Raw genomic sequence first — 27,895 nt, forward strand, 5'->3', positions numbered from 1 at the left:
TATATAACTAAGGGAGACTTTAACAAGGAGTTGAGTGTGGGCTAATGTTTCTGTTTTATATTCCCCAATTTTTAACATTTGCATCATTTCTCATCATTTTCGACTACTTGTCTCCATTCATAATTTGTATATATGCGTCTATTGTGGTTATCATGTAGAAAGAGAGAACAACACTAACATATATAAAAGAAAGAGAAAACAGAGAAAGTTGTTTGTGTCACCTAAAGTCTCAAGATTTCACCCTTCCCAAAATATTTGGTCTCGTTGTTGATAACAAAGTTTAAAAGTCGAGTTTCACAAAGATAAACATGCTGGCCGATAATAATGTCACTTAGTATTATAAACAATGTTTGGCTCTTGTGCATGTGTCAGTTGTTGTATTGTATAGTGGATGCTCAACTTAAATATTTTTATTAAAGTATCAGTCTTCACTGTAATAAATACAAAGTCATTGCAATTCTTTCTTGAAAGGGCGAATGAGAATAAAAGAGGTTTTTATTTTTAAACTTTATAAAAAGTATTTTATTCAAAGTTAAAATTAACCCCACCTATGTGGGCGACAATGGATAGCCGCCATGACCTGTTCTAATGGCCGGTAGTGATATTTGTAATTCCACACTCATTGGTCGTCATGGCTCAATCTTAAATTCCATATTCGGTCGGTAAAAACAAAACAGAGACACAAACCCTCGTGCATCTCTGTTTGTTTCCCTATTATATGCTCAAGCTTATTAATTATACTCTATGCTTTTTTATGAAGCCAGAGGTGGACATTTCAATATCAACGCAACGCATAAGCATCAATCAAACTTCATCCTCCCACTTTGAGATAACATGTTAATATAAAAGATCGTCCGTAACATTCAAATCCGTTCTTTTGTCAATACTATAGATAAAATATATTCAATACAATGAATACAAGTGGTGCTAAGTATTTACAGTGTTCTTGAGTTGAGTTCTGAGATGGGGGTGGGGAAAAGATTCCACTATTTATTTGATTTACTTCGTAAAATCAAATAACTTGAATGGGATAGGTATAATATTTTACCTTGCTAGCTCTTGCCTCTAAAGATCCATATTGTGCAATAAATAACTATATATGAGTAGCTTTTATTGATGATTTATTACAGCCCATAAGTGTTTCTTACCGAATTGGGGAAAAGATTGGAGCAAAAATTTTTGGGACTTGTCCTTAATAAAATTTAATTCCTATCTTCCTCGGGAATAAAGAGATTTGATTGAATCACAGTCAGGTATAAGGTATACCATCTGATGTATATATATATATATATATTTTCATATAAAATAAATGTGATATAAATTCTAAAAAATTTAAATTAAAGGAAATAATTTTGTTGGAAAGGGAAATAAAAAAAAATAAAAAAAAAGCTCAAAGGAGAACAAAATAGACGTGCAGTGGTTCTAAAATGATCGATCTAATCTAATTTTTTATAACCTTCTGGTCTATATTAAGTCCTCTCTCCCTTGCCAAATTAAGTGAAGGAGTAATGTGTCTGGTTGCATTATAATTGACACCTAAACGTGCAAGCCTCCTAACCTTATCGCTAAATTTCACTTGTGATTGTGATTATTATTAATTAAAATTCAGGATTATTGTACTGTCCTCTCAGTTCTAATATTATGCATGTACACCACCAGCCTTTAGTGGAAATCTAAAATCCCATCGACTTTTCAAATGAGCTTATTTTGTTTATTTCCTGCTAGCTCTCTAATTCCTATTCCATTTCACTTGTTGGGCCCAGCTGACTGATTCTTTTTAACAAAAAATACTTTAGACTTTATAATTTGCAATAAATTAAATTTTATCCTAAGATAGAGCTTCACTTTCACCCCTTTTTCTTATCAAGTTTTTTTATATAAAGGAAATAAAAATGCACAAGTAAATAAGTTTCAAAGAAGTGATAACGAATGCAAAATAGGCAGTGTATTATAGAGTAGAGGTTTAAGACGTTAAGAGCATTATTATAGAAGCGTTTTCACTTTTTTTTCTCACTTATGAGTAAAAAAACTAGTTTTGTCAAACGAGTCTAAGCACCTAGCTTTCTAAATTGATATCAGGCATCCAATTACTCAAGATTATCTAAGTTGGCCTTGTTTTCACCTCATTATGCAAAGAGAAAGAGAGTGAAATGACTTTTTGACCGAGGAAAAACAAAAGGAGAAAACGAATTTTATTCTATTTCATAATATTATGATGATTATCGTATCATAAACGTAAAAAATATAATAATAATATTAAAATTTAATAGTAGGTACCATCAATTATGTAAATCATGATAAGATTATTTCAATTTAATAAAAAATATTAAAATATATAATTATATTAAATGCATTAAAAGAAAATTTATCTTTTATAATAATCTTTTGACTTTTAATTCAAACAAAGATTGTTTTAACTGAAAGATATATTTGGTAAAGAAAATATGATGTTATTGGCAGGTGGAGAGTGGGGTTAGAAAAAAGAAAGGGGGGTCCAACACTACTTCATATTTAACCAGATTCAAACTCCGTTTCAAGTCCGTAACGGAGCTAATGTCATTTGTCAAGCATAACCGCAGACTGGCGCGTGGCGCCGACAAAATAGAATTAACACTCACATTCTTTTAATTTTGCTGCAAGTCAATTTCAAATAAATAAAAAATATATAATGTTTTGAAATAATTATTGGGTTATACAAAAAAAAAAAATACATATATTGGGAATTCTCTAAGGTATTTATGTCAACGGAGGAATAGTTTAGAAGTATTAAATACATTTTGATTAAATAATTTAAATTACATAAAAAATAGTGAATATTTTTGTGTTGTGATATAATACATATTTTCTATTTTTATCTTCTTAAGTCGTGGTTGAATAAAATTTTACCTAATATTTATAAGAGAATGAAAAAATAATAATAATTTTTTTTATAAGTTAAAATTAACTTATATATAAATTAAAAATTAAATTTTAGAAAAATTAATAAAAATTTATAAATTAATTTGTCCATAAGTTGATTTTAACTTATGAAATAAGCTTATTTTACTTTTTCTTTCTATATTTTTTCCTTTCAAGTGCTCACCGCAAAATTTATTCAATAAGAGTCCATCTACTTGATTTGGTATGTTAACTTTACACGAATATTCGATTAATCACTAAGAAAAATAATTTATTAAATTCAATTAAAAAAATTAAACTCGTCTATTTAATGCTAGGCAAAAAAATATACATCAATAATTACTGTATTAACTCCTTAAGTAACATCATCTCTTTTTACTAGCCAATAGGTGATGGTCCTTTGCTAAGAGGGAAAAACCTTTTCTCTTCGTATAAGAAAGTCCTAAGAAGTAAGACCAAATAAAAATAAATAAATTAGTTTAACTCCAAGTCATTAATTTTATTAATAAATATTTTGTTTTTTATCAAAAGATTTAAGACACTCTTCAGATTTTGTTTTGTCTCTCTTGTGTCTTAAATGAAAAGAAGACAATCTAAAACATTCCAAATTTTTTCTTCTTTTTTTGGATATAAGGGCCTAAGCCAAATTACAACCACACTTTACGCAAAAATAAATACCTACAAGATCAGTCAACAATAAATAATAAACTTTCTTTGGAGGCTGATCCAACCAGTGAAAACCCATTGGGAGAGTGTGTCCTAATCTTGCAAGTCAATCCGCAACACAATTACCTTCTCTATACGTGTGAGTGATCCTCAAGTGCCACTGTTTTTGTTGGAACTGTTGTATTCTTCGCAACAAAGGTGCGTAATGATGAGTTGCTAATAGAGGTTTTGAAATCAGATCAAGACTCATTGCTGAATCTGTTTCAATCCACAACTTTGACACATTCCTCTGCCAAGCCACATGAAGAGCTGACAAGATGGCATTTAACTCAGCCATAAGCACATTACATACTCTTAAACAAGACACAAAACCCTCGGTCACAAACAAAATTACTCACACCCACAAATAATCATTATCAGAATACAACAAAGATTACACCATAAAAAAAATAATAACAAATACAAGAATTTAACGTGATTCAACATCTTTTACTTATGTCCATGAAATCATCTCAAAAATATTTTCATATAACAATGATTACAAAATTTTAATTTAACCCAAATAGTATATCATTCTACAAATCCGATATTTCACTCAATGATTACAATAAATGATAACATTCTCACACAAAAATATCTTTTTCTCTTAATAAAGTGACTTTATTTCACAATCTTTCTTCTCACACACTCTTTACATGTGTGTTTTCTTCACTAATTTCTTTCTTTATTTATAGTAAAGATTGTTATCAATTATAATAAATAAGTTTTCTTGAAAGTTGAAAAAAAAAATAATTTCCAATGCATCCATTCAAATAAACTTTATCTAGTAAAATATAATATTTTATTTTATATTTAAATCAACTAAACTTTAATAATAAAAATTCAACTCTCACTATACATTAAATATATGTTATCTTTTAGTTCGGAACTCTACCTAATTCATAAATCATTCTCATTTCTGAAAACTTCCCCACATGAGACTTAGTAACCACCCATTCTAATTGACCCATCCCTTTAACCCAACCTTCCTCCGGAGTTGCCCATCCAATTTCTTATAATCAAAACATGCATGCCTAGGGGGAAAATTCTTTCTATTACTTTCCTTAATTTCATCAACTAGATTACGAATTTGACAACAAGTAGCTTGCAAACTAGGCTGCACATCCACAAAAACTTTCATATTTCTCAATTTCCATATACTCCAAAGAGTAACACCAAACCAAATGTGTTAGCCCAGAATTTTAATATCAGCATTTGGAATCAAGTTAGAAGAAAACCAGTTAAAAATATCACCTGAGAAGAAGTCACGAGGCAATCTCCCCTTAGTGAGATAATTCCAAAGCTTAGTAGCAAAGGAACAATCCCTCAGCAAATGCACCTCAGTAGTTTCTGCATGAGATCCACATATGCTACAAAGATTATTTGAAGTAAACCCTTTGCAACAATCCAGAACATCTTCCACTGGGACTGTCCACGAATATGCTGATCCCCTAAAATAAAAATAAAAGCTGATTTAGTGGTAAAGGGTGTAAGCCCCCAGGAAGGAAAATCTCGTGAGTTTAATACAGAAGGAGGAGGGAATGAAGCAATCTCCGAGATACAGCTTTGGGGAAGATTCAACCTTCTGAAATCTAAGCTCCCTTGGAATTGGCATTGATTCCAAAAGGAAACTGTTTTACCATTACCAATTACTCAATGTGTACTTCTCATAATATCCGGCTTCTCCACACTACAGATTAGTTCACATGCTTCCTAACCTCTGGGATGACTTCATTCCCACATCTATATTTTCAACGTAAAACCTTAATTAACCCAAAGAGCATAGTCAAATTAGGGAGTGCTTGAAAAAACAGACTGGATAAGAGTGATTCTACCTGCAAAACTTAAGGTTTTAACTCTCCAAAGCTGACAACTTCTTTTGGGTATTTTGGATTATAAATTGATAAGTGTTCTTTCTTAAAAAAAATAAAAATTCCAACCTCAAATTTTTGTTAGTCTTTGCTTGAAGATAATAATAATAATAAATGATAACAACAATAATAACACTAACGGGTGGCATGTTTAGTGATTAAAGCATAGCAACCTACGCATTGTGAAGCTAATAATCAGTGATATTAATAAATATATAGCTGTCGAGTGTGGTTAGTAGGTAAGATTAGGAAGGGGAAAAGAGGAGATTAAATTGAAAATAATAAATGGAAAGTTTGGTCTGCAGGTTAGGGGTCAAAGAGTGGAAGCTGGGGGGTGGTAGAAATTGCTGTTGCTGAGAAGAGAGGAGGCATAACCAAATTGGGCCCACAACTTAGATTAGGTGTAATACAAATAGGCGACATCCACTCTGGGCCCACTTCAGTCCTATCCACAACTATCTACCTCTTTCCTCTTTTTCTTTTTCTTTTTTTTTAAGACTGCCTCTGGATTTCTAATAGGATATAAAAAGTGACATTAAGATATAAAGTATTTAATAAAATATTCTGTATTTTTTTTTCAAACGTTTCTCTTGTTATTGACAATCACGGATTAGAGGTTAAATTAATTTCTTATTCAATAAATTAAAAAATATTATACTCACTAACCCATGACAAAAAAAATATGATATTTATAAAATCAACTCATAAAATATTGAAATGAATTAGTATTTAATTTAGTAAAAATGTTAAAATATTATCAAATTTTTATTCCTAATATTTCTTTTACAAATAAACAAAAAGAAAGATTTATTACATTTTTAATCTTCAAACTTTTTTAAATTTATGTTTTTAGTTTTTATATTTTTAACTGGTTAACTCCAAACTTTTTTTTTCTTACTTTTAGTTCCTTCGTTTTTATGCGGACAAAATTAAGAACAAAAAAGTTAAATAACTAAAATTAAGTGAGAAAAAATTTTAAAAACCAAATCTTACAAAAGTTATATTTTTAATCTTCAAAATTTTTGAAATTTATATTTTTAGTTTTGATATTTTTTACTGGTTAACTCCAGACTTTTTTTTTCTTACTTATAGTTCCTTGGTTTTTATGCGGACAAAAGTAAGAAATGCTTTTTTACACAACTTGGTCTTTTGCCTGCCAACATATTTTTCATTTCAATCTAACTTGTATTAAACCTTATATTCTACATGAAGAAGTTTGTTTCCCTAAAAAAAAAATTATGCGGACAAAAGTAAGAACAAAAAGAGTTAAAAAAAACTAAAATCAAGTGAGAAAAAATTAAAAATAAAAATCTTACAAAAGTTATATTTTAATCTTCAAACTTTTTGAAATTTATGTTTTAAGTTTTGATATTTTTTACTGGTTAACTCCAAACTTTTCTTTTCTTACTTTTAGTTCCTTAGTTTTTATGCGGACAAAAGTAAGAACAAAAAAATCACACAACTTCATCTTTTGCCTGTCAACATATTTTTTATTTCAATCTAACTTGTATTGAACCTTATATTCTACATGAACAAGTTTGTTGCCCTAAAACAAAGTTTTTATGCGGACAAAAATAAGAACAAAAAAGTTAAAGAACTAAAACCAAGTGAGAAAAAAATTAAAAATATAAATCTTACAAAAGTTATAAAATAAAAAATATTAAATTCCAAAAATAAACACTAACCTGTACCATATATTTTTGAACTGCAATAGGGCACAAATTTTTCTTTTCCACTGTTGATCTTAATTTTATTTTATTTTTATCTTTTCTTTTCGTTTGGTGCAACTAGCAACATTGCGGCCCATGCCACCGCCATCACCAATCACTCATAATTAAATTTCTTCTCTTTTTTCTTAAACAAAAATCTTGAGTCAAAGTGTGACTATGTCACTTGGTAAGAGCGGGCCCCATGTTCAATAATCATTTATAAAATTGTTTATCAAGTAATATTTATTTCATATGTTATAGTATAAATATTTTAAAATTTTAGTTTATATAATCATATTAGTAATATATTAAAGATTATAAAATTAAGAGCAATATGTATGGACGTTTAAGAAAAAATAACCTATTTGATTAAATTAAGATTATTTTTCACAAAATTAGTTGAAAAATTAAATAAAAATTAAAAAATTAACTAGAAATTGAAAATTAAAAAATTAACTTATTAAATTATAATTATTTGATAAAATCAATTGTTGAAATAAATAAAAAATAATAAAATTATGATTTATTTCAAAAATCATAAAAATTTAATGAGTATATTAAAGATAAAAATGAAAAAAATATAAAAAAAATTAAAAACTTATATTTTAAAAAATACTATTTATTTGGTTTAAGTATGCTAAAACCAAACGTGCTTAAATTTGTAAGATTTCCGGTGAGCATTGCAATTTTGACCATTTATAAGGGTAAATACGTCAAACTAGTCTGTATAATGTCGGCCACACTGTATTTTTCTTTTTGAAAAAAATTACGCTATTTTTTCTTTATCTTGTTATTTCAATAAAGACTCTACAACCTAAAAAAAAACTTTACAAAAATTATATATAAAATAGGACATGCACGTGTATACTGAGCATAAAGTAGTATTATATTGACTTTTAATCTTATTTTCTGCACATTTTTTTATCACGTAAATTATCAAATTTGTCATTTTATCTTTTTTTTAAAATTTATAATATCTATTTATTTCATTTACGTGAGCTGTCCGGTTATTATTTTCCGAATATCCACTTCATGTCGACAACCCAATAGCGTAAAGATTTTTGTTCTCTAATAATTTTTTTAATCATCGCCATAGACTTTTTTATTTTATATACTAAAACAGCATAAATTAAATTCAAAATTATTAAATTTGTACAGTTTTTAAAAAAAGAAAACAAATAAATCAGTTAAGTTGAACATGTCATGCCTAACGAATTATTTTTTAAAACAATATCCAAGTCAGAAATGATGACATGTTCCACTTACGAAATATTTAAAGAAAAAAAACGCAAGTCTTGTATCATTTTGATAAAATTAAATAAACTTGCATTAATTCAATAGTTTTGAAATTGAATTACACTAGTTAGTGGGGAAAAAAATCTTCTCAGGCTTTATAGTAGAGTCGTATGATGTGTAGTTAGCAGGGGAAAAAGAAAGAAAAAGAATCATGTGTGATATGTGTGTTTCTCTAAAATGAAAGCATGGGGGAGGACACATTAGCTAGGCAATAAAGAGTGCATGACTTGAAATTCCCAAATTTGTACGTCTCTGCTTTTAATCCGTTGGTCTAAAAATAGCTTTAGGAGTGTTTCTTTTTTCCTTCCTCACACTCACAGGTGTAGAAGAAATAACGCACATTTCAATTCGCATTTTTTCATGTCTCCATTGTCACCCTTCGACTTGTCTTAATTCTTGTTTTCTTTTTCTATCTACCTTGTCATAGTTCTAATTCAATCCACAGAAGATGATAGTTGAAACACGTGCACGTTTATGTCACGTCAAATAGAGGGCACCTCCTTAATTACATTTTGTTCTTTTGTCGGAGTAATAGACCATTGGTGCTTTTATCAACGCACATTATTGGTTAATTATAAATTTTAATATTTATTTATTTACAAATTTGTAACTACAAATCCATTAACTGCTTATGCAATAAATTTAATCCCTCCTAAAAATTAGTAAAACAATCATTGATTCAAAATATTAAATATGAGAAAAAGAATAATTTTTTTAAAAATAATTATCTTAAAATAATTTAAATGATATATAATTATTAATTTATGATTAAATAATAATATAAAACTATTTTACCCAATGAGTATATAAACATTACACTCAAATTATATTGTCACTTTTTAAATTTTTTTAGATTATATCCTATATTCTCATCTTTAATATTTATAATATTATTTATAGGGACACACGATGTAGTATTTTCAAACAACTAAGGAGTTGAATGTAATATATAAGATCTACGTAAAATGTTAGATGTTATTTTTTCATTGTTTAAAAGAAAAGAAAATTTATTTTCTTAAAAATAATTTTTAAAATAGCCAAAATAATTATTGAAAGCTAACCACCAAAGCAAACAAAAATATTCATAAATAATTGAAGGGAAATATATGTTACTTCTAAAACCGGTAAATGATGGGAAACAAAATATACTTAAATAACTAAAGAGTTTAACACTGATAGTATAAAATAGCTTAAAAATATTATTTAATCATAAATCAAGTAAAATTTTGTACATTATTAATATATAATTTTTTTCTCATATAATTTACTCTTTTAAAACTGACATATGTTTTTCGACATGCATTTAAGCAATGAAATTAGCGTGTTGTGATTTTTTCACTGGATTGAAATTAGTCTGTTAAACACAATCAGTGTGTTTTGTGGCATTTTTAAAGTATATGCTCCCTTGGTGTAATATATTAATAAAAGTTACTATTTAGTCAGAGATATTTATCTCAAATGTATTATATTTTTTATAAAAAATCTCAGTGTGGGACTTAGAAAAGGGAAAATCATTCACCAAACAACAAGAATCATTAGGACAGTAACATATAAGTTTAATCTTTATGTAGTGATGATGATGAAGAAAAACAGTTTTGCATTGTTATTTAACCTCAATTTATTATATAGGATAAATTTATTAAACGTTTTATATGTTGTTCATGATTTTGTAATTTTTAATATTTTAATTAATAAAAAATATAGTAAAATAAGTGTATTGTTAGAGCTCCTCTTTGAAGTTTGTGCTTGTATGATGGTACATGAAAAAGAATTCATACTCAACAATTATGATTTATACTAATTATGAATCTTGTAAATGATGTTTTTTTTTTAATAGAAGGAATAAACAAAGTTGCACATGAGTGAAGGAAAAATATATATATATTTTAAAAAAATATTTATGATCAACTAAACATATTTTATATACGCGAGTTTATTGGAAATTAAAGATCTTCACCGTACTTAAAAAATCAATTATTTATCATATCAAATAATATAACAAGAGTAATGTAGCATTTTTATTACACTGAAGTTATTTTTAAAATTCAAAAAAGTTAAATTGGCATCTCCCTCCACGAGAACAGTTTTGTAGGAAGCTTGAGTATGAAACATTCCTAGAAAACCATGTACAATGAGAATGTTATTTTAAATAAGATTTACTGTTTTTTTTATTCTTGTTTTTTATTTTTATTTATAGTTTTTGATTTAAAGTTTGACTGGCTAAAATTTCAGATCTTTTATTTCATTGTGACTTTTAGTTATATTGTAAAGCATAAACGTTCAATAAGTACAACATAACAAAGATTAATGATTTATCATGTTATCATGGAATTTGTCGGGCTCATGAACTATTTTGGATAAATATAAGATTAGAAGTACAATTTTTAAAAAATCACCAAAACTAATTGATGACATAATAGTCATTAGGTTTAGGTTGCCAATACGTTATAAAATCATCAAATTAATATTGCTACTAAACTTCAAAAAATAAAAGTGATGATGAAGACTTGTTCAGAAGCTTTGACCCCTCAAAATTTAGATTAGGACTAAAGTATAAATCTAAAAAAGTTTAAAGACTAAAAAATATTAAAACCTTTCAAACAATATATGAACTGCAGAAAACATAGTGAAAATAACTAATATTGAATTATTTTTTAATTGTTAATGAGACTATTTTTTGGCATGTTTATCACTTTTTTTTTAGTTTAAACATCGGTTAAACTTTATAGTTTTCATAAATGTATGTCTAATGAAATAACTTTTATACCTCAAATCAGTAAAAAAAAAAAAAAAACTGCGCCTCAAATTTAAAAACGCTTATTGTTTCATAAAAACTATTTTGATTCACTTTATAAGCATAAAAAGAATAAATTAAAATTTTAAATATAATATATCAAATTGAAAAAAAAACCAAAACATAAAATATCAAATATGTAATTTAGAAAGTGTGTGGTTTAGAAGAAAAGAATATAAAAAGTGAGTCCCTAAAATATAATATAGAATATAAAATGAAAAGAAATAAAGCCTTAACCTTGGACCCGAGAGGAAGGGAGGTTGGAAAATTGCAGTAGGCTGCGCCTATGGTCTTTTGACATTTTGCTTTTTTATTTGAAAATTTAGAGGACAAAGAAACGAAAGAATATTCCTTTATTTGTTGCTTTGTGCTCTATAGTGCCATCACAATACACGTGGGTCCCCTCCCTAATCTCTAGTCTGTGTCTCCACGTGACATGCCTTTACCCTCTCTCTTTTTTTTACTGTGTCTTGTATCCATTTCTGGCGGCATGCTTTGTATTCTTCCCACAATTCCATTTATTTTCCTTTCTTTTTAATAAATAACTAAATTTAAATCAACAAACCTACAAAAGTATCAATATTTAAGATCAAATTTATATATATATATATATATATATATATATATATATATTATTCTTATTTGATTTTTAAATATTTTAATTTATAGTAATTTGGAAATCATTTATTCATAATTCCGTATTGGAATTTCTTATTATAGCCATCCCTTTTTTATCTCTGTCCTTTTGTTCTGTCAGATTCATCAATTAGCCAACAGTTAAAAATAGGACATCATAACTGTAAAGTATGTAAGAATAATATCTCTAAATTACTATTAAAATACCAATAATTCATCCATATCTCTCAAACTTTTTATATCATATTAAATCATCAAATATATTAATCGTTTATCTTTCCCATATTCTTATTTCTCTTTGAGATGTAAACACCAAAAAAAGTCTACAAATATTTTCCTAACAATTGATTAGTTTCTTTTTTTAACACGTGGTTTATTCATTATTTGAATAAGTAAAAAAATGTAAGAAAATGTTTTTAAAAATTAAAGATGACAAAGAAACTTCAAAGGGAAGTTTTTTTTTTTTAAAGAAAAAACTAATTAGTTAGGTTACCCGTTACGGAATATTTATATATGTACTCATCTCCCTTTTTTAGATTAAAGCCTGGAGTAATAGGTATATTTAAAATGTTGTTAGTAATATTATTTTTATATTAGTTAAAATTTATGTGAGTATTATTAATTTGAGAATGTAACTTATCGAATGAGAAATAAAACTTATATGTTTAACGAGGTTTACATAAATTTTACTTAATAGAGAAACCGTAACGTGCGCGTTACATCTCTTTGTAAACGATGCATTAAGTCTTAACTCTTATTTCTTTAGAGACTGAGGGAAAAAAATTAAGGGAGAGATTTTGTTCTCATTCCTCGTTAGTTTTAAAATTATTCTTCCTTCTATTTACTTATTTATCTTTTATTTGTGTGACAAGTACGATGCTCTCTGGCCTCTGCATATTTTTGGTGCATGTTCAAATACATAACTAGGCGTTGATTGGTTCAACTCATCTTAATGAACGATGACATAAATTATACATTGACCACCCTATATTATATACTAATAATATTTTTAAATTGCCAACCGTGTACATAGAGGAAACAAATAGATTTGAATTGAATTAGAAGAGAGAATTAGTAAAATAAAATATTAGTTGTTTTCATATGAGAGGCAAGACGAGATGTTGTGCAACGAAATTGCTAAGCAACTACTCCAAAGTATCCAAGTAATTTCAACTTTGTCATACTCGTTTGATTAAATATTCCCACTTTAATTAGGAAGAATTAATAAAGTTTAAAATGTTTTTTATGTATTATTTATAAAATCATAATTTCATAGTTGTTAGGGCGTCCATATCATGTAATATTGCATTAATCATCTGTCCCCCCCCACCCCCCCCCCCCCCCCCCCCCAACATATATATATGTCTTTTGCGGTATATTATTTCTTTCCATAATTATAAAATTATTTAAAAAAATTTAGATATATTAATAATTTTTTCTACATATTTGTATTTAATTATTTTTTTCTTCTAAATATTAATAAAAATAAATAGTAAATAAAAAAATAAAAAATTTATTTTAAAATAATAATATAAATAAATGATAAATTTAATATGTCTTATAATTAAAAAAATATATAGTATGTATTTAATATGGAGATAGTTGCAAGAAGACGTGTCGTGTTGTAATTAGTTTGCAAGTGAAAATTCGACGCATGTATGAATCGTGGCTAGCATTAGTCAATATAGTCCATGAAGAATTTTTTTCGGTAGTTCAACTCAACAAATACTCACTGTCAAACACACATCCTTTTGTACACTTGTATTCCCTGATCTGTATATTATATATGCAATAGAATTGTAATGATTCTTTGCAGTTGTAATCATCGATTTTTTGTTGTTTTTACATATAAAAATAATTTTTTATAATTAAATATTAATTATCAATTTTATTATAATGTTAATAAAAAAATTTAAACATATAATGTTTTTCAAAATCTTATAACTCTTATATATAAACAAATCACTAAATCCCTCTTATAAGTCCTATATATAAACAATGATGTGTATACATTCTGTAAAATTTGTGAAAATATTATTCATATGACAGTGTAATCTGATTTTTGTGTTCACCTTTTCTCATTTATAAATTAGCAAAGATATGGTTGAACCTAGGATTATAACCCCTTTAAGAAGGAAGTCGTTTGAATTCATCAGGAAAAAAATGTGTGAAAGAAAGTACAGAGCGACAATTACAAGAAAGAGAGAAAAGTCAGAAAACAAATAACAATTAGAATTGTTATTGATTAATGAAATAATTGGCAATTTCATCAGATATTTGCAAGTGTCACTAACACGTTCTAACGCAGTCTAATTCTGTGTTTGTGTGGTCGGAGAAATTGATATTTAAAATTCCCACGTATCCATGAGTTTTAAAAATAATTTCATAAATGATCGGAGAGCATAACCAAATAATGCATAAAATATCTTTCTACGTATTTGTGCATATCTTCTCTACAAGCTTTGTGACCCTTTCATAACGTTAAAAATAGAAATACTTCCGTATTAAATAAGGAAATATAGTTCAACTCTTAGCTGACGAGTATACACAATTGCATATGCGTGCATATTCTTCATAAACTTTCTTTAACTTGACCAAGTTTTATTCGGCTTTTGACGGAATAGCTTCTGGACTCAGTCAAATAAGGTAAAAATTTGTAAAAGGGAGCAATATTTGCAAAACGAATTCAACTCCGAATTTTTTAAAGGGATATTCTGTTAGCTGGACTTTCCAAGTTTGAATGATAAAATTTAATGATTTTCTGACTTTTATCCTCAGCAGATAGAAAGTCTTTTTTTTTTTTTTTTCCCGTTAAAGTTTTATGACAAAAATTTAAATTGATGTTAGTATTATCGTGGCTGAATGTGTTAGTGAGTTAAATTAATGCGTAAGGGAGTATATTTTAAAAAAAATCATTTAAATTTCTGTCTATTATGTAATAATGATTTTAATACGAGTTACACAGACATTACAACATGCATTAATATTTTTATGATGCATTAAAAGACTAATTAAAATGAATGTTATTACGTATTTTTGTGTGAGAAACGTATGAGAAATAGGATAGAACTTTAAGGTGTATATGAAATTTGTGACATATGTAATAATGTAATAATTCTAGTTTAAAGGAACGTCTAAGTGAAAACATATTTAGTCTTTATCTTTTTATAATTTTAATTTGATTATTTAAAAATAAATATAAAATCTTGTAAAAAAATATAATTTATTTATCAATTATTAGTGCATTTAATCTTTAATAGTAGTCCAGTTACTTTATTAATACTCTTGTTTTGTAAAGTAAATTTGAAGAACAAAAATTTGATTTTAAGAAAATATATATTTTTAGTTTTTATACTTTTGGTTAAGTGTAACGAACGTCTCTGTATTTTATGGTTATAAATTTGATTCTAAAAAACATGAAAATTTAGTTATTTTAAATTTAAAAACATAACGAATATTTGTAAAAGAGAAAAAATCACGTTATTATAAAGTTTAAAAATAAAATTAATTGATATAAAAATGCAGGACCTTCACAATATTAAAACCACTTTTATTCCTGATTTGAATATACTAGTAAATTTATTGTATAGGTTAAAAAAAGAAGACAGCGAGTATAATATTAAATATTAATGAGTGTTAAAATAAGGAAGTTGAGTGGTGAACGGAAAAGGAATAAAAAGAAAAAATCCTAGATATAAAGGGAGCTTGGATTAAGATGTGAATGTGCATGGCATTAAAATGGGGAGACAACTGCTGTTCAGTCTTCACAGTTGTGTGTGGTGCCCTACTGCCCTGCCGCATCAAACTTCTTATCACCAAACCATGGTTAAGTTAAATGCCATTTCCCAATAAAAACACCCTCAAGACACACGCCGTTACTTCCCCTTCTCCACTTATCCTAACGCCGTTACCGGTAAAGCCGGTTGCTAAGACTGGTTAAGAACTGACCGCGGTTGAAATCATTGCACGCTCTTTTGACCACTCTGGTTAAGTCACCCCCCCCCCCCCCCCCCCCCCCCCCCGACAGTGGTTCCTGGTGCTGCAATGCTACCCATTTATCAGCCCAGAGAAAAAAAATATATACTAAAATATAAATTAAGAAAGATAGAAAGAGAGAAAGAAACAAAGACGGAAAGAGAGAGAGAAACAAAGACGGCGTCCATTGAAGGTAGAGAGAGAGAGGTTTTGGGAATTGGTGCTGCTTCGTGTCTGTTTATTTCCTCGCGAGGTTTGAGAATTCAGTGAAGAGAAAACGGAGTTTCCGATCCTGCCATGTCCTATATGATAGATCTGTGAGGAAATTGAACTGAAAAAAAAAATGGCGACGTCGGAGGTATCGATCAAGGGAAATTCGGTGAACGGAAAAGGAGATAACAGTTCTGGTGATGCTAGAAACAGTGGAGGCGAGGCTCAGAATGCTTCTTCATCATCATCATCCGCGAGAGGTAACGTGGTTTCCTCTGCGTGTGCCTTGTGGCGTGTTTGGCGTGACGATAACAAGTTTTTTTTTGGTTTCAGACGCGGAAGCTGCGCTTTACAGGGAGCTGTGGCACGCGTGTGCAGGTCCTCTGGTGACGGTGCCCAGAGAAAGAGAGCGCGTGTTCTACTTTCCTCAAGGACACATCGAGCAGGTAGGTAACTCATAACTGTTCCTCCGAACTCAGATTCGGTGGAGTTTCTCACGAACTCGGACTTGGCTGCCTCTATAATGAAATTTGATGGCTTTCTATTTATGACGAGTGAGTGTTTGTTTTTATGGCACAAACACGCATTAGGTGGAAGCGTCCACAAATCAGGTAGCGGAACAGCATATGCCGGTTTACGATCTACCACCCAAGATCCTCTGTCGGGTCATCAACGTCATGCTCAAGGTAGTAACCAACGCTTAATTATCTCTGTTTTTCAAGAGCTAAGTTTGTAAATGAACTTGTTTTTTAATGTTATGGTACTTCGTTTTTGGTAAAAAAAAAAAAAATTCAGGCGGAGCCAGACACTGATGAGGTGTTTGCTCAAGTGACTTTACTTCCTGAGCCAAATGTAAGTTAATTTATCTAATCTCTTGTGAGTTTCTGTGTGCGGAGTAATTGAGCAACGGCGTCGTTCTGATGTGTTTTTATTTTTTTTGTGGGATCCGAATGATAGCAAGATGAGAATGCGGTGGAGAAAGAGGGTCCTCCGGCGCCGCCTCCTAGGTTTCACGTGCATTCGTTTTGTAAAACGCTGACGGCGTCTGATACGAGCACACACGGTGGGTTTTCGGTGTTGAGGCGACATGCCGATGAATGCCTTCCTCCGCTGGTTGGTTTTTGCTTCTTTTTTACCCTTTTCCGTTTACTTCCACGTGCTTGCTTTGTTTGTTTCTTCCTTTTGCTCAAGTTGGGGGAGTCTTCCCCTGTTTGGTGTTTGGTGTTTGTTGACAGGACATGTCAAAGCAGCCACCTACCCAGGAGTTGGTGGCCAAGGATCTGCACGCCAACGAGTGGCGATTCAGGCATATTTTTCGGGGTAATTATTATTTACTAATTACAGATCTTGTTTTTAAGTTCATTTTTTATCTTGTTTTTTTTCTTCTCTTCTTTCTATATGACTGATGGACGAGTTGAGTTAATTTCAGGTCAACCGCGTAGACACTTGCTGCAAAGTGGTTGGAGTGTTTTTGTCAGCTCCAAGAGACTAGTTGCTGGGGATGCGTTTATATTTTTAAGGTTGGTTGGTTAATTAATGGATAGGGTTTTAGATTTCACTGGTTTTTTTTTTATGCTTTTTTTTGGTATTCTATTTGGTGGCGCCGACTAATTTAGAAACTTTCAGGGGTGAGAATGGGGAACTTCGAGTTGGTGTTAGGCGTGCAATGAGACAACAGGGTAATGTTCCATCATCAGTTATCTCAAGCCACAGCATGCATCTCGGTGTTCTTGCAACTGCTTGGCATGCCATATTGACTGGCACCATGTTCACTGTGTATTACAAGCCCAGGTTTGTACCTTGTTCTTGCACATGAATGAATGATTTGAGGGTTTCTTTTTTAATTGAATCCCTGCGGCAGGATTTACTCATGTACGGGAATGTTGCCAAATTTGTTTTACAGGACTAGTCCAGCAGAGTTTATTGTTCCCTATGATCAATACATGGAGTCTCTCAAAAACAATTATACCATTGGGATGCGGTTCAAAATGAGGTTTGAAGGTGAAGAGGCTCCCGAGCAAAGGTATGAATGTGTAGTGATTTCTCAAAAAAAATTTAGTCGCCTATGCTAATTTTCTTTTCTTCTCTTTCCATTGTTGTCTACGTAACTGAGCAGTGTTGTATTATTATCAAACATATAATTTGAATAGAATAAATTCTTTGACTTGGCATGATAAATCTGTAGGTTTACTGGTACCATTGTTGGAATTGAAGATGCTGATACCAAAAGGTGGCCAAAGTCCAAATGGAGAAGTCTTAAGGTTGCATTCTGGCTTTTATGTCACTCTTGTGTGTCTCTGTTGAATTGGAAATGTTATAATGGAGTTTCCTTGTGTGATGTGTTTTCCAGGTGAGATGGGATGAAACATCAAACATACCACGTCCTGAGAGAGTTTCACAATGGAAGATAGAGCCTGCTCTTGCTCCTCTTGCTCTGAATCCTCTACCAATGCCCAGGCCTAAAAGGCCTCGATCTAATGTGGTTCCATCATCCCCAGATTCCTCGGTTCTTACTCGTGAAGGTATGGATAGGTTGCTTTTAAATATTTGATATTTATTTGAGTTTCATCTTTGCTTAACATATGTAATTATGTGAAGCCTGATCTGTTATCGGTGATTAACAGCTTCTAAAGTAAGCGTAGATCCTTTGCCAACAAGTGGGTTTCAAAGGGTCTTGCAAGGTCAAGAACTTTCGACCTTGAGAGGTAATTTTGCTGAAAGCAACGAATCTGATACGGCAGAGAAGTCTGGTGTGTGGCCACCTGCCACGGATGATGAAAAGATTGATGTTTCTACCTCAAGAAGGTATGGGTCAGACAGCTGGATGTCAATGGGAAGGCATGAACCAACATATCCAGATCTACTTTCAGGCTTTGGGGCCCACGGAGATCATTCATCCCATCCATCATTTGTTGATCAAAATGGTCCTGTAGCTAACCTTAGTAGAAAACATTTGCTGGATCGTGAAGGCAAACATAATGTTCTTAGTCCTTGGCCTGGAGTGCCATCTAGCCTATCACTGAATCTCTTGGACTCGAATTTAAAAGGCTCTGCTCAAGGCGGTGATACAGCTTACCAAGTACGAGGGAATCTGAGGTATAGTAGTGCATTTGGTGAGTACCCTGTGCTTCATGGACATAAAGTTGAGCATTCCCATAGAAGCTTTTTGATGCCACCACCACCATCAACTCAATATGAGAGTCCTCGTTCAAGAGAACTGTTGTCCAAACCAATATCAGGAAAACCTTGTGAGGTTTCAAAACTGAAAGACAGTGACTGTAAGCTATTTGGCATCTCACTTCTTAGTAGCCGCCCCATTGCATCAGAGCCTTCTCTATCACAAAGAAATGTTACAAGTGAGTCAGTTGGTCACATGCATACAGCATCACACCATCAACGTGCAATTGAAAATGATCAGAAGTCTGAGCATTCTAGGGGTTCAAAACCAGCTGATGGTCTGCTGATTGATGACCACGAAAAGGTGTTACAAACTTCTCAGCCACATCTGAAAGATGTACAAGCAAAATCTCATAGTGGTTCTGCTAGAAGTTGCACTAAAGTAAGTCCCGTTAATATCAGATTTTAACTAAATAACAGCAATAAGTTTGCATGGAAATTTAATCAAATGCTTTTATTTTAGGTTCACAAGAAGGGTATTGCACTTGGTAGGTCAGTGGACCTCACAAAATTCAGTGATTATGGGGAATTAATTACTGAATTGGATCAACTATTCGAATTTGGAGGTGAATTAACTTCTCCACAAAAGGATTGGCTTATTGTCTACACTGATAATGAGGGAGATATGATGCTTGTTGGTGATGATCCGTGGCAGTAAGAATATCTAACCATACATCTTTGATTATTCAGTAATGGTAAAAAAAATTTCTTGACAATGACGCATCATTTGCATAATTCTATTTTTAAATCAGGGAATTTGTTGCAATGGTTCGCAAAATTTATATCTACCCCAAAGAGGAGATTCAGAAAATGAGCCCGGGTACCTTGAGTTCAAAGAATGAAGAGAATCAATCTGCCAGTGAAGGTGCAGCAGACGCACAAGAAATCGAGTGTCAGCTCAATCATTCATCTTCAGATACCTGATAGTTCGTAGATTTGATTTCCATAGCTTCCAGGTAACTTAACCCATCAATGGTGTTACCCTGTCCGCATGAAATGTTTGTCCATATATGAATTTCGAATAAGTTTTCCAGAAGAATCTCATGGTAGAAAGATGTTTTTGATTTGATACAGGTTCCGGACTGGAGTGGAAAGTAGTAGGTGACTGTCATAAAGCCATCTAGTTGGAGAATATGACCTGAAGAAGGAAATTCTAATTCTGAATCTGACTGTTTTATCAAGTGAGTGCTTGTGTTTGGAATCAGAATATGGATGGCATGAATGAGTATCCATCCAATTTTGGACCGTGTCGTGGAATTAATAGTAGTAGTAGTAGTAGTAGTAGTATATATGCCTTCCCTGTTATACACTCCTAATATAGTAGTATAGTACGGAATTGTGCGTTGTGCAAGGTGATAAGGGAGTGTATCGGCCTTTGCATTTTTCAACAATCCTACCTTGTACATAGTTTTACTCGCAACCTTAGTACCGGAACTCGTTAATGTAATTAAGTTGATATACAAGGGCGATTTTAAACATGATTGTCTCTTATTTGTGCCAGTATGCTGAACTCGTGGAAATGATTGTCGATATTAAAATCTTAGCATGCGTTTGGGTAGATGTATAATTAAATTTTGCCTCTTCAAGGTGCCTTGGTGAGTCCATTACCGTCATATCTTGTCCCAGGGTTTTCGAGCGAGCGGCGTAGATTGAAGTTGATGTCATGTCACGGGTGAAGAAAGTGGACACTTGGATCTGAAAATTCTAGTGAAATGTATTTGTGGTTTATCGTTGCGATGACACTGCTAGTTGTGGTGTGGTCCTCTCTCTGGGATGTGTAACGTGGTTACGTGATAAAACTTCATTCCTTGAAAGCACCATCGATGAATGACCAATAATAATGTTTTTTGAAAAGAAAAATAAATTAATTGATTGTACTTTTCTGCTAGAGAAACATACTCTGTATGTGCACGTTGTGGACCTCATTATTTCCGTGGTTTTGTCCTTTATGTCTAACAAGCTTTGGCCCATGGAATTCATTACTTATCTAGATTAAAAGTAGCCTACAGTGGGGACTGTGTTTTGGCAAAACCTTTAATTTTTTGCTGCTGATGCATGAGACCCCATTTATCCTGACCTCTTCAGAAGCCAGCATTGAATTTTCAGTTTTGTCTGGTAAAAGCTCTTTTCGTTTATCCTTATTCTTATCTTTTTCTCCTTTTCATTTTTGGCGATAAATGAAATAGGAAAAAATAGAGAAAACAGTCCATTAAAGCTTTGTACCTACTAATTGTACAATGAAGACAATGAAATTGTAGAAACAAGCTTGACATCAACATATGCATATTCAGAATGTCTCTAAACTGAGTGGAGACCATCATCAAATTTCGTTTCACTTTGAATATGCAAAAGGCGCCAAAAATAGTAGTGCTTTTAATTGGTAAAATAAACTTTCTCCTAATTCAGCTGAGCAGAAGTTAAAAGAGCCTGTATAATGCATTTGAATTTTGAGCATTAAAAACATTAAGATTGCTAAATTGACTAATTTGAAAGGCAGTGTCAGTAGTTTGTTTCTTGCCATTAGGTCATGCTATGGAAGCCACCAGCTGAATCCAACAAAACTGCTTTTATTTTCTCCGGATGAACATCTTGACCTTCGTTGCGTTGCTGAAAGAGAGGGAAGAAAAAAACAACTCATCACTTCATAATAGTCATGATTTTAAATTCATAGAGGTATCATCTCCAACAGAAATTGTAACCTTAATAATAAAGCAAGGAATGTTCCTGGGAAGCAGAAAGTATAATAACTAACACTTCTGTGTTCCAATTAAGGACATGAAATATAATATGAATAGTTCTGAATCTTTTTACAGCGTATTACAAATCCTTCTATTTAGTAAATGAAGGATTGAATGCATTTTATATTTTTTAAAACACCAAATAAATTTAATTTTTCATTCAATATTTATTTTTACAAATTATTAAGAGAATTAGTAAAAAAAAAATAACATTACGTACTCACAGAGTAAATAATATACACTAATTGTATTAAAAAAAACACTGATGTTCAAATACAAGCTACTATATGTTATAAATTTTACAATAACTATTTAAAAAATTTTATCAACCATAATTTTTTACACCGATAATATTCATTAAAGTAATTTCTACATGAAAGTAGTTGCCAGGTGGATATTGGATAATATGTTATATATGCTATAAACCCAATGAGCTGGATGCACATGGTTTGATTTTATTATGATGATGATTAATGATTAAAGAAAAGTAAACAATTAACCTCAGCTCTGAAAATATCCATAGCTTATCCAAGGTTGTCGAGAGCATGAGTCCGGGTTTCCGGTTGCAAAACATGTGGATGTTTTTACACCTCTTCCTTCGCGCAACCCAACCTCAACCTATATATATTTATATTTGGCGGGAAACAAACAAATAAAACTATTAAATTCAATGGTTATCATCAAGAAATTCTCTTATCTCTTATGATGATATAATACTAATAATACTAATTATTTTCCTATCTATCTGTTAATTTTTTTATTCACTGACAAATGAGATTAGAATACTTGTTAACTGTAAAAGATATTCATAAAATGCTTGGCATAACTATGACATGAGCTAAGTTATAAAATTAATATAATATTTAACTTGTCCCATTCCTTATATATTATCTACTTAGAAAACGATACTTTAATAAAGAAAAATCTTTGGGGGCATTTGATTTCAGGTATATTATTATATTATTAGGGATCAATTTCTAATGAATACTAAATCCATAATGTTATTTTTCGGTATATTTAAAAGTTGTTGAGTTGAATTTTAATATTTTTAGGAATACTTTTGAAACTTTCAAAATAAGATAATAGTAAAACTAGAAGTTATATATGATTGAGTTAGCAAATAACTTAATTTCTAGAAGTATAACTTATTAATTCGTTCTTCACGGTGGAAATAAAAATAAATAAAATATTATTATTTTACGAATATGAATAATACTTGGCAATTTAAAAATATCATAACAATTAATATGAAAATATTGCATTCAAGTTTATATATTTTTAGCCTTAAAACAAATCCTCTTTCTCTTTTATATAGTTACATTTTTTATTAAAAAAAGATAAAAGTTAATGACAAAAGATACTCTATCGATGCAATCATGTACCATTCCAAGAACAACCAAAATTAAAGCTCACCCTCTCATTAAAGCACACAGAACAAATATATCTCTTGTCGTGTCCATATATAATATCATAACCAGAAATAGGAATAGAAATCATGTAAGCCATGTGAATTGAATCATATATATATATATATATATATATATATATTTGTGCGCAAATTAAATAAAAAGACAAGTTCCAGAAATGGGCAAGCAATATTACCCTAGCACTAGCAGGTTGGGCATTAGGGCTTGGCAACGAGCTGAGACAAAGTTCTTCTTGCATACGTGTTGGTAGAGTAGTGGGTGTCAAAGGATGAAGAAGAAAGCTTGAAGAGGCACCTGCTGCAGGTGTTGACTCCAATTCATTGCGAAGCTCACTGATCCTTTGCAGAAGTTCCTTCAAATACTCGATTGCATCCCCAAGGATTGAAGCCCTGTCCATCTTTATTTTAAACCAAACTCAATTGTCAAACCATCCAATAGTAACAATTAATAAAGCATTGATTTATTAGTGAGTATTGATGAATCATGTATTGTCTATTTGTCAATAAAATATAAAGCCCTATATTTTTAATGCAAATCTTTATTACATCAGATTACTGAAGTGAAACTCCACTTCTAACATGAATAACAATACTAAAAACCCTTGAAGAATTGTATAATCTAAGTCCTACTTACTTTGCTAATATTAGGAACAACGGATCTCAGCAGCATGTAGAGTCTATCATTGAGCTTCTTCCTTCGGCGGCGTTCAGCCATCAAATTCTTAGCAGGAATTCACGTCTTCTTGCCCTTTTGATGCACACCGCCAGTGATGGTGCTATTGGCATTGGGGCTGTTTCCACCGTTCCTTGCACTAATCTCTTCCATCTTATTATTGTCATCACTGATCTCATCAGAATCATAATTCAACCCCGACCCACCTTCTCCAATAATATTATTACACGTCTTCCTCTTCTTACTATCAACAAGTACTTCAGTACTCTTGCCTTTGCAGTAATTATCTCTTTTGAAAAAGTTTTGGCTGTGCACCTGATGGGGGCAACGATTCAAGGGGTCTCAGTATATTGTTGGACCGAAGCAAGGCCTTTCTAGAACCCTACGCCACATGATCATGATAAGAGTTAATAATATTCTTGAAACCCAAAAATCCTTGTTGGGTAATTTGACACATGCTTGAGCTCAAATTTGGAAGGGTTAATAACAGGCTATTATTACTTGAGCTCAAGAAGACATCATGATCAGCTTTGGAAGTGAAGGAAGCTTGAGGGTCAAGAAATCCTACATGGGAAGTCATCTCTAAAGGATAAAAGGTGGGCTTGAGGTTAGTAGTGTGCAATGGTTGTTGTTGAAGCAAATTATAATAAATATCAGCAGCAACAACGTTGTTGGTGGAGAAGATCACGTTGTCATCGTCTTCCCTTGTATGTGTGATGTTGTTGGGCACGTGCCGCCATTCCACCACTTGATGGATCTCGGAGGAGATGGGTTTGTAAGCACAAAATGGCACGCATCATAATTCGTTGGCGTTGGCGTTTGAGTTTCATCATGAAGCAGAGTTTTGTTCTTCTTCTGCTGTGTCTTGCATCCAACCAGACATCATTTGTTTTTTGTGTTCCGACAAAGGGTTTTTGGTTGGGGTAGGGGAATTCAACAACAGAAGAAAAGAACAAGAGGCTAGCTATAATTGTTGATTGTGTTTGGTGAGGTGAGAAATTGCACAAGGAAAGGGCATAAATATTGACTGACACCAAGTTATTCTACCGTAGTTTCGAGTCTGAACAATGAATATCCAACTACATTAAATACTCATGATTACTATTTTGACGCTTATAATTATCTTCTATATTCAGTTAGAACAAAATTATCTTTTTCTAAAACATACTTATGTTCTTTATGCCAGAAGCGTTATTGTAACTAGTCGCTGCTTTGCTAAACTAATTCATGAGTCGAACCGAATCATGATTAGCCTGATGAAATTGAAAATAGTTAATTTTATGCTGAAACCAATCCGTGCAAGCATGATAAGTAGGAACAGGATTAGCTAGGATCACATAAATCTTTCTATTTACGAATGCTCTTGGTTGGTGATCGAGTGCTTCAATATTATTATTTCTTTACGTGGAAGTGACTAGAGACTTTCACCCACCTTCATCTATTCTTCCTTTCCTCTCTACCACTCTGTTGTCTCTTTTCAACTCCTTGCTAGCTTTCAAATTTTCTTCCAGAGAATTAATTCCCTCAAATGTCGTTTCTTTGGCACGGAGAAATGAAAAATATGGTTATGTTCGTTTACAAGAAATTGCACTTAAAATATAAATTTGCTTATGGAGTGATGAAAGTATAAGAGTCTGTTTGAATATAAATCAGAAGTATTTTAAGAATTTTCTTATTAAAAATATAGAGCTTGTTTCAATAAAAAAAAAACTCTCTAAAATAATTTTATTTTATATTTAAACAGTCCTAATTTAAGTTAGAGTTAATTAAGTCGATCTATACTTAAAATTGTTTCATAGGATGAAAATTCACTTGAATACATTACAATTTCATCAAAGGTTCTAATTGCAGAATCAAAGGTTTAATAATTTAATCAAATCTCATCCTCATAGGAAAAGGTACCGATATTTTATTATTTATGGAAAAAAAAATAAACCGGCCACGCCAGTACATATATTTAATGGATATAACATTTGTTTAAATTAAAGGAAACATAGATTTTTGTCTCAAAAAATATATGTTATTTTACGTAAATCTTATGAATTAAGAAAACAAAAATTAATCACTCATTCATAGAAAGTGGTATTAAATTATTAATATAGTCTCTTATTTAACTTTCAATATTAATGGCAACTTCACAATTTGTGCTCACAAAATTAATTTAGTGACACCTTGAATATGATAAGCTGTGAATATAACAGTATGAAAATCATATCTATCTCGTGAAGCCCTTCAACTTCACCGCAGACTCTGTCCAATCAAGCCTAACACTTGATGTCTATCAACCACTGTATGACACTCATCTATCCCTATCTATTATATTTATGAAATTAGTTTTTCTCCCGTTGTTTTTTTCATTTGTACTCATGTTTGTTTACGTAGTTATGTTAATATTTAATTTTATGATTTAATTTTATTTTGTGATTTAATTCTTAAATTATATGATTTTCAAAAAACAATATAGGAAGAATTGAAAAAGGGATAACAGAAAAATTAAATTTTATATTTATATATTTGCTATTAAAAGTTCAAAAATAATTTTACTGAAAACCTAATTAACTTGCGAAAGATTATTTTAACTTAATTAACTTATAATCTCGAGGGAGTTTTGACATGTAATTGCTTAAAATACTTTAAGAAAAAGTTTTGTTACACATAATAATTTTATCTTTTTTATCTTTAATAAAAAAAATACATATTATCAAACAAGCATATTTGGTTGATATTGTTTTCAGATAACTAATAACTCTTTTTCGAAGAAAAATTCATTAAGCTGGTTAAAAAAGTGATTTCAAACCTGCTTGTGTTTTGTTTAACTTATTAATTTTGAAAAATAGTAATTAGTTTTGTCTCCTAAGAGAACTTTAAAAAATACTTAAATAAATTTTTTCTTTTTATATAAGAACGAGTTATGATTTTGGTTTTTATACTTTTTGTATTCCTTTGAAATTTGAAATCAGTGTTTCTATTTTCTATAAAAATGATCAAATTTTGAGTTTAATATTTATAAAATGTTTTTCTTTTATTTTCATTCCTCCAAATTCGATGTTAATAATTTTTTGTCCTCTTTAAGGTAGATGGATAGCATTTATTTTGGAGACCTAGAAAATATTTTAAAGATATCACATGCTAACATGATACCATAAATTATAAATATTAGTGGTGTCATTTGGGGTGGTCATTTAACATTATGTTAAACAAACAAATAGTTATTGAGAGTCGAATATAGTAAAAACTAAAAACAATGATTAATTTTAACTTTTTGAGAAATGAAAAAATATAAAGATTAAAATTAAAACTGGCGCATTTTACAAAAGCTAACAATATATTTAAGTTGAACAAAATAATTATTTTTAAAAAACAATTTTTTACCAATTGGATATTAATTTACATGACATTGTACGCTTAAAATCTCATTGTAAGTGTTGCATTGAAGAAAGAAAAAATAACTTTTAACAATTTTTTTAAGTGTCGTGAGAAATTCAAATTAAACATCATGATGGATATAACCAAATCTTGTAAACCTATATATATTTGGATCCACTGAATCAAATCCATGTGTAATTCAGGGACAGAATTGAATGCAATGAATAGAAATTTGAAAATATAAGGGTGTTTTTGGTTTGTATTTTCATTAATTTCCTGTTTTCATTTTTTGAAAATTGTTTTCATTTTCAAAAGATTAGAATTTTAAAAATATTTTTGGTTTGACTTCTTGTTTTCTGTTTTCATGAAATAAAAATACTGGAAATTTATGATAGATTAACTTCTTGTCTTTTTATATTTT

At 30.5% G+C, this 27,895-nt stretch overlaps 1 protein-coding gene, 1 long non-coding RNA gene and 1 pseudogene across 4 annotated transcripts; 1 reads left to right on the plus strand and 2 right to left on the minus strand.

The window, feature by feature from the left end:
* Positions 1-3,492: 3,492 nt before the first annotated feature.
* Positions 3,493-5,874, minus strand: LOC114424441. Of its 2 annotated transcripts, XR_003668988.1 has the most exons (3): positions 5,439-5,860; positions 4,858-5,346; positions 3,493-3,873 (listed from the first exon to the last, which is right to left on the minus strand). It is a non-coding gene; the product is annotated as an uncharacterized LOC114424441 (long non-coding RNA). The 2 variants fall into 2 exon arrangements; XR_003668987.1 differs by having other exon boundaries at positions 4,858-5,874.
* A 10,117-nt stretch (positions 5,875-15,991) lies between these two features.
* LOC114420982 (auxin response factor 2B-like) lies at positions 15,992-20,801 on the plus strand. Its single transcript, XM_028386716.1, has 15 exons — positions 15,992-16,354; positions 16,428-16,540; positions 16,685-16,780; positions 16,890-16,946; positions 17,052-17,207; positions 17,330-17,414; positions 17,524-17,614; positions 17,721-17,885; positions 17,998-18,117; positions 18,280-18,355; positions 18,445-18,616; positions 18,719-19,653; positions 19,735-19,925; positions 20,024-20,227; positions 20,346-20,801. The coding sequence occupies exons 1-14, from the start codon at positions 16,228-16,230 to the stop codon at positions 20,193-20,195; spliced, it is 2,556 nt and encodes an 851-aa protein (XP_028242517.1). The 5' UTR covers positions 15,992-16,227; the 3' UTR covers positions 20,196-20,227; positions 20,346-20,801.
* Positions 20,563-24,688, minus strand: LOC114424715 (annotated as a pseudogene). Its single transcript, XR_003669061.1, has 5 exons — positions 24,626-24,688; positions 24,070-24,490; positions 23,612-23,833; positions 22,510-22,627; positions 20,563-21,878 (listed from the first exon to the last, which is right to left on the minus strand). The product of XR_003669061.1 is annotated as a transcription factor ICE1-like (transcript).
* Between the last annotated feature and the right edge of the window lie 3,207 nt (positions 24,689-27,895).

The sequence above is a fragment of the Glycine soja genome, chromosome 8 (genome assembly GCF_004193775.1).
Source record: "Glycine soja cultivar W05 chromosome 8, ASM419377v2, whole genome shotgun sequence".
Classification (NCBI taxonomy): domain Eukaryota; kingdom Viridiplantae; phylum Streptophyta; class Magnoliopsida; order Fabales; family Fabaceae; genus Glycine; species Glycine soja.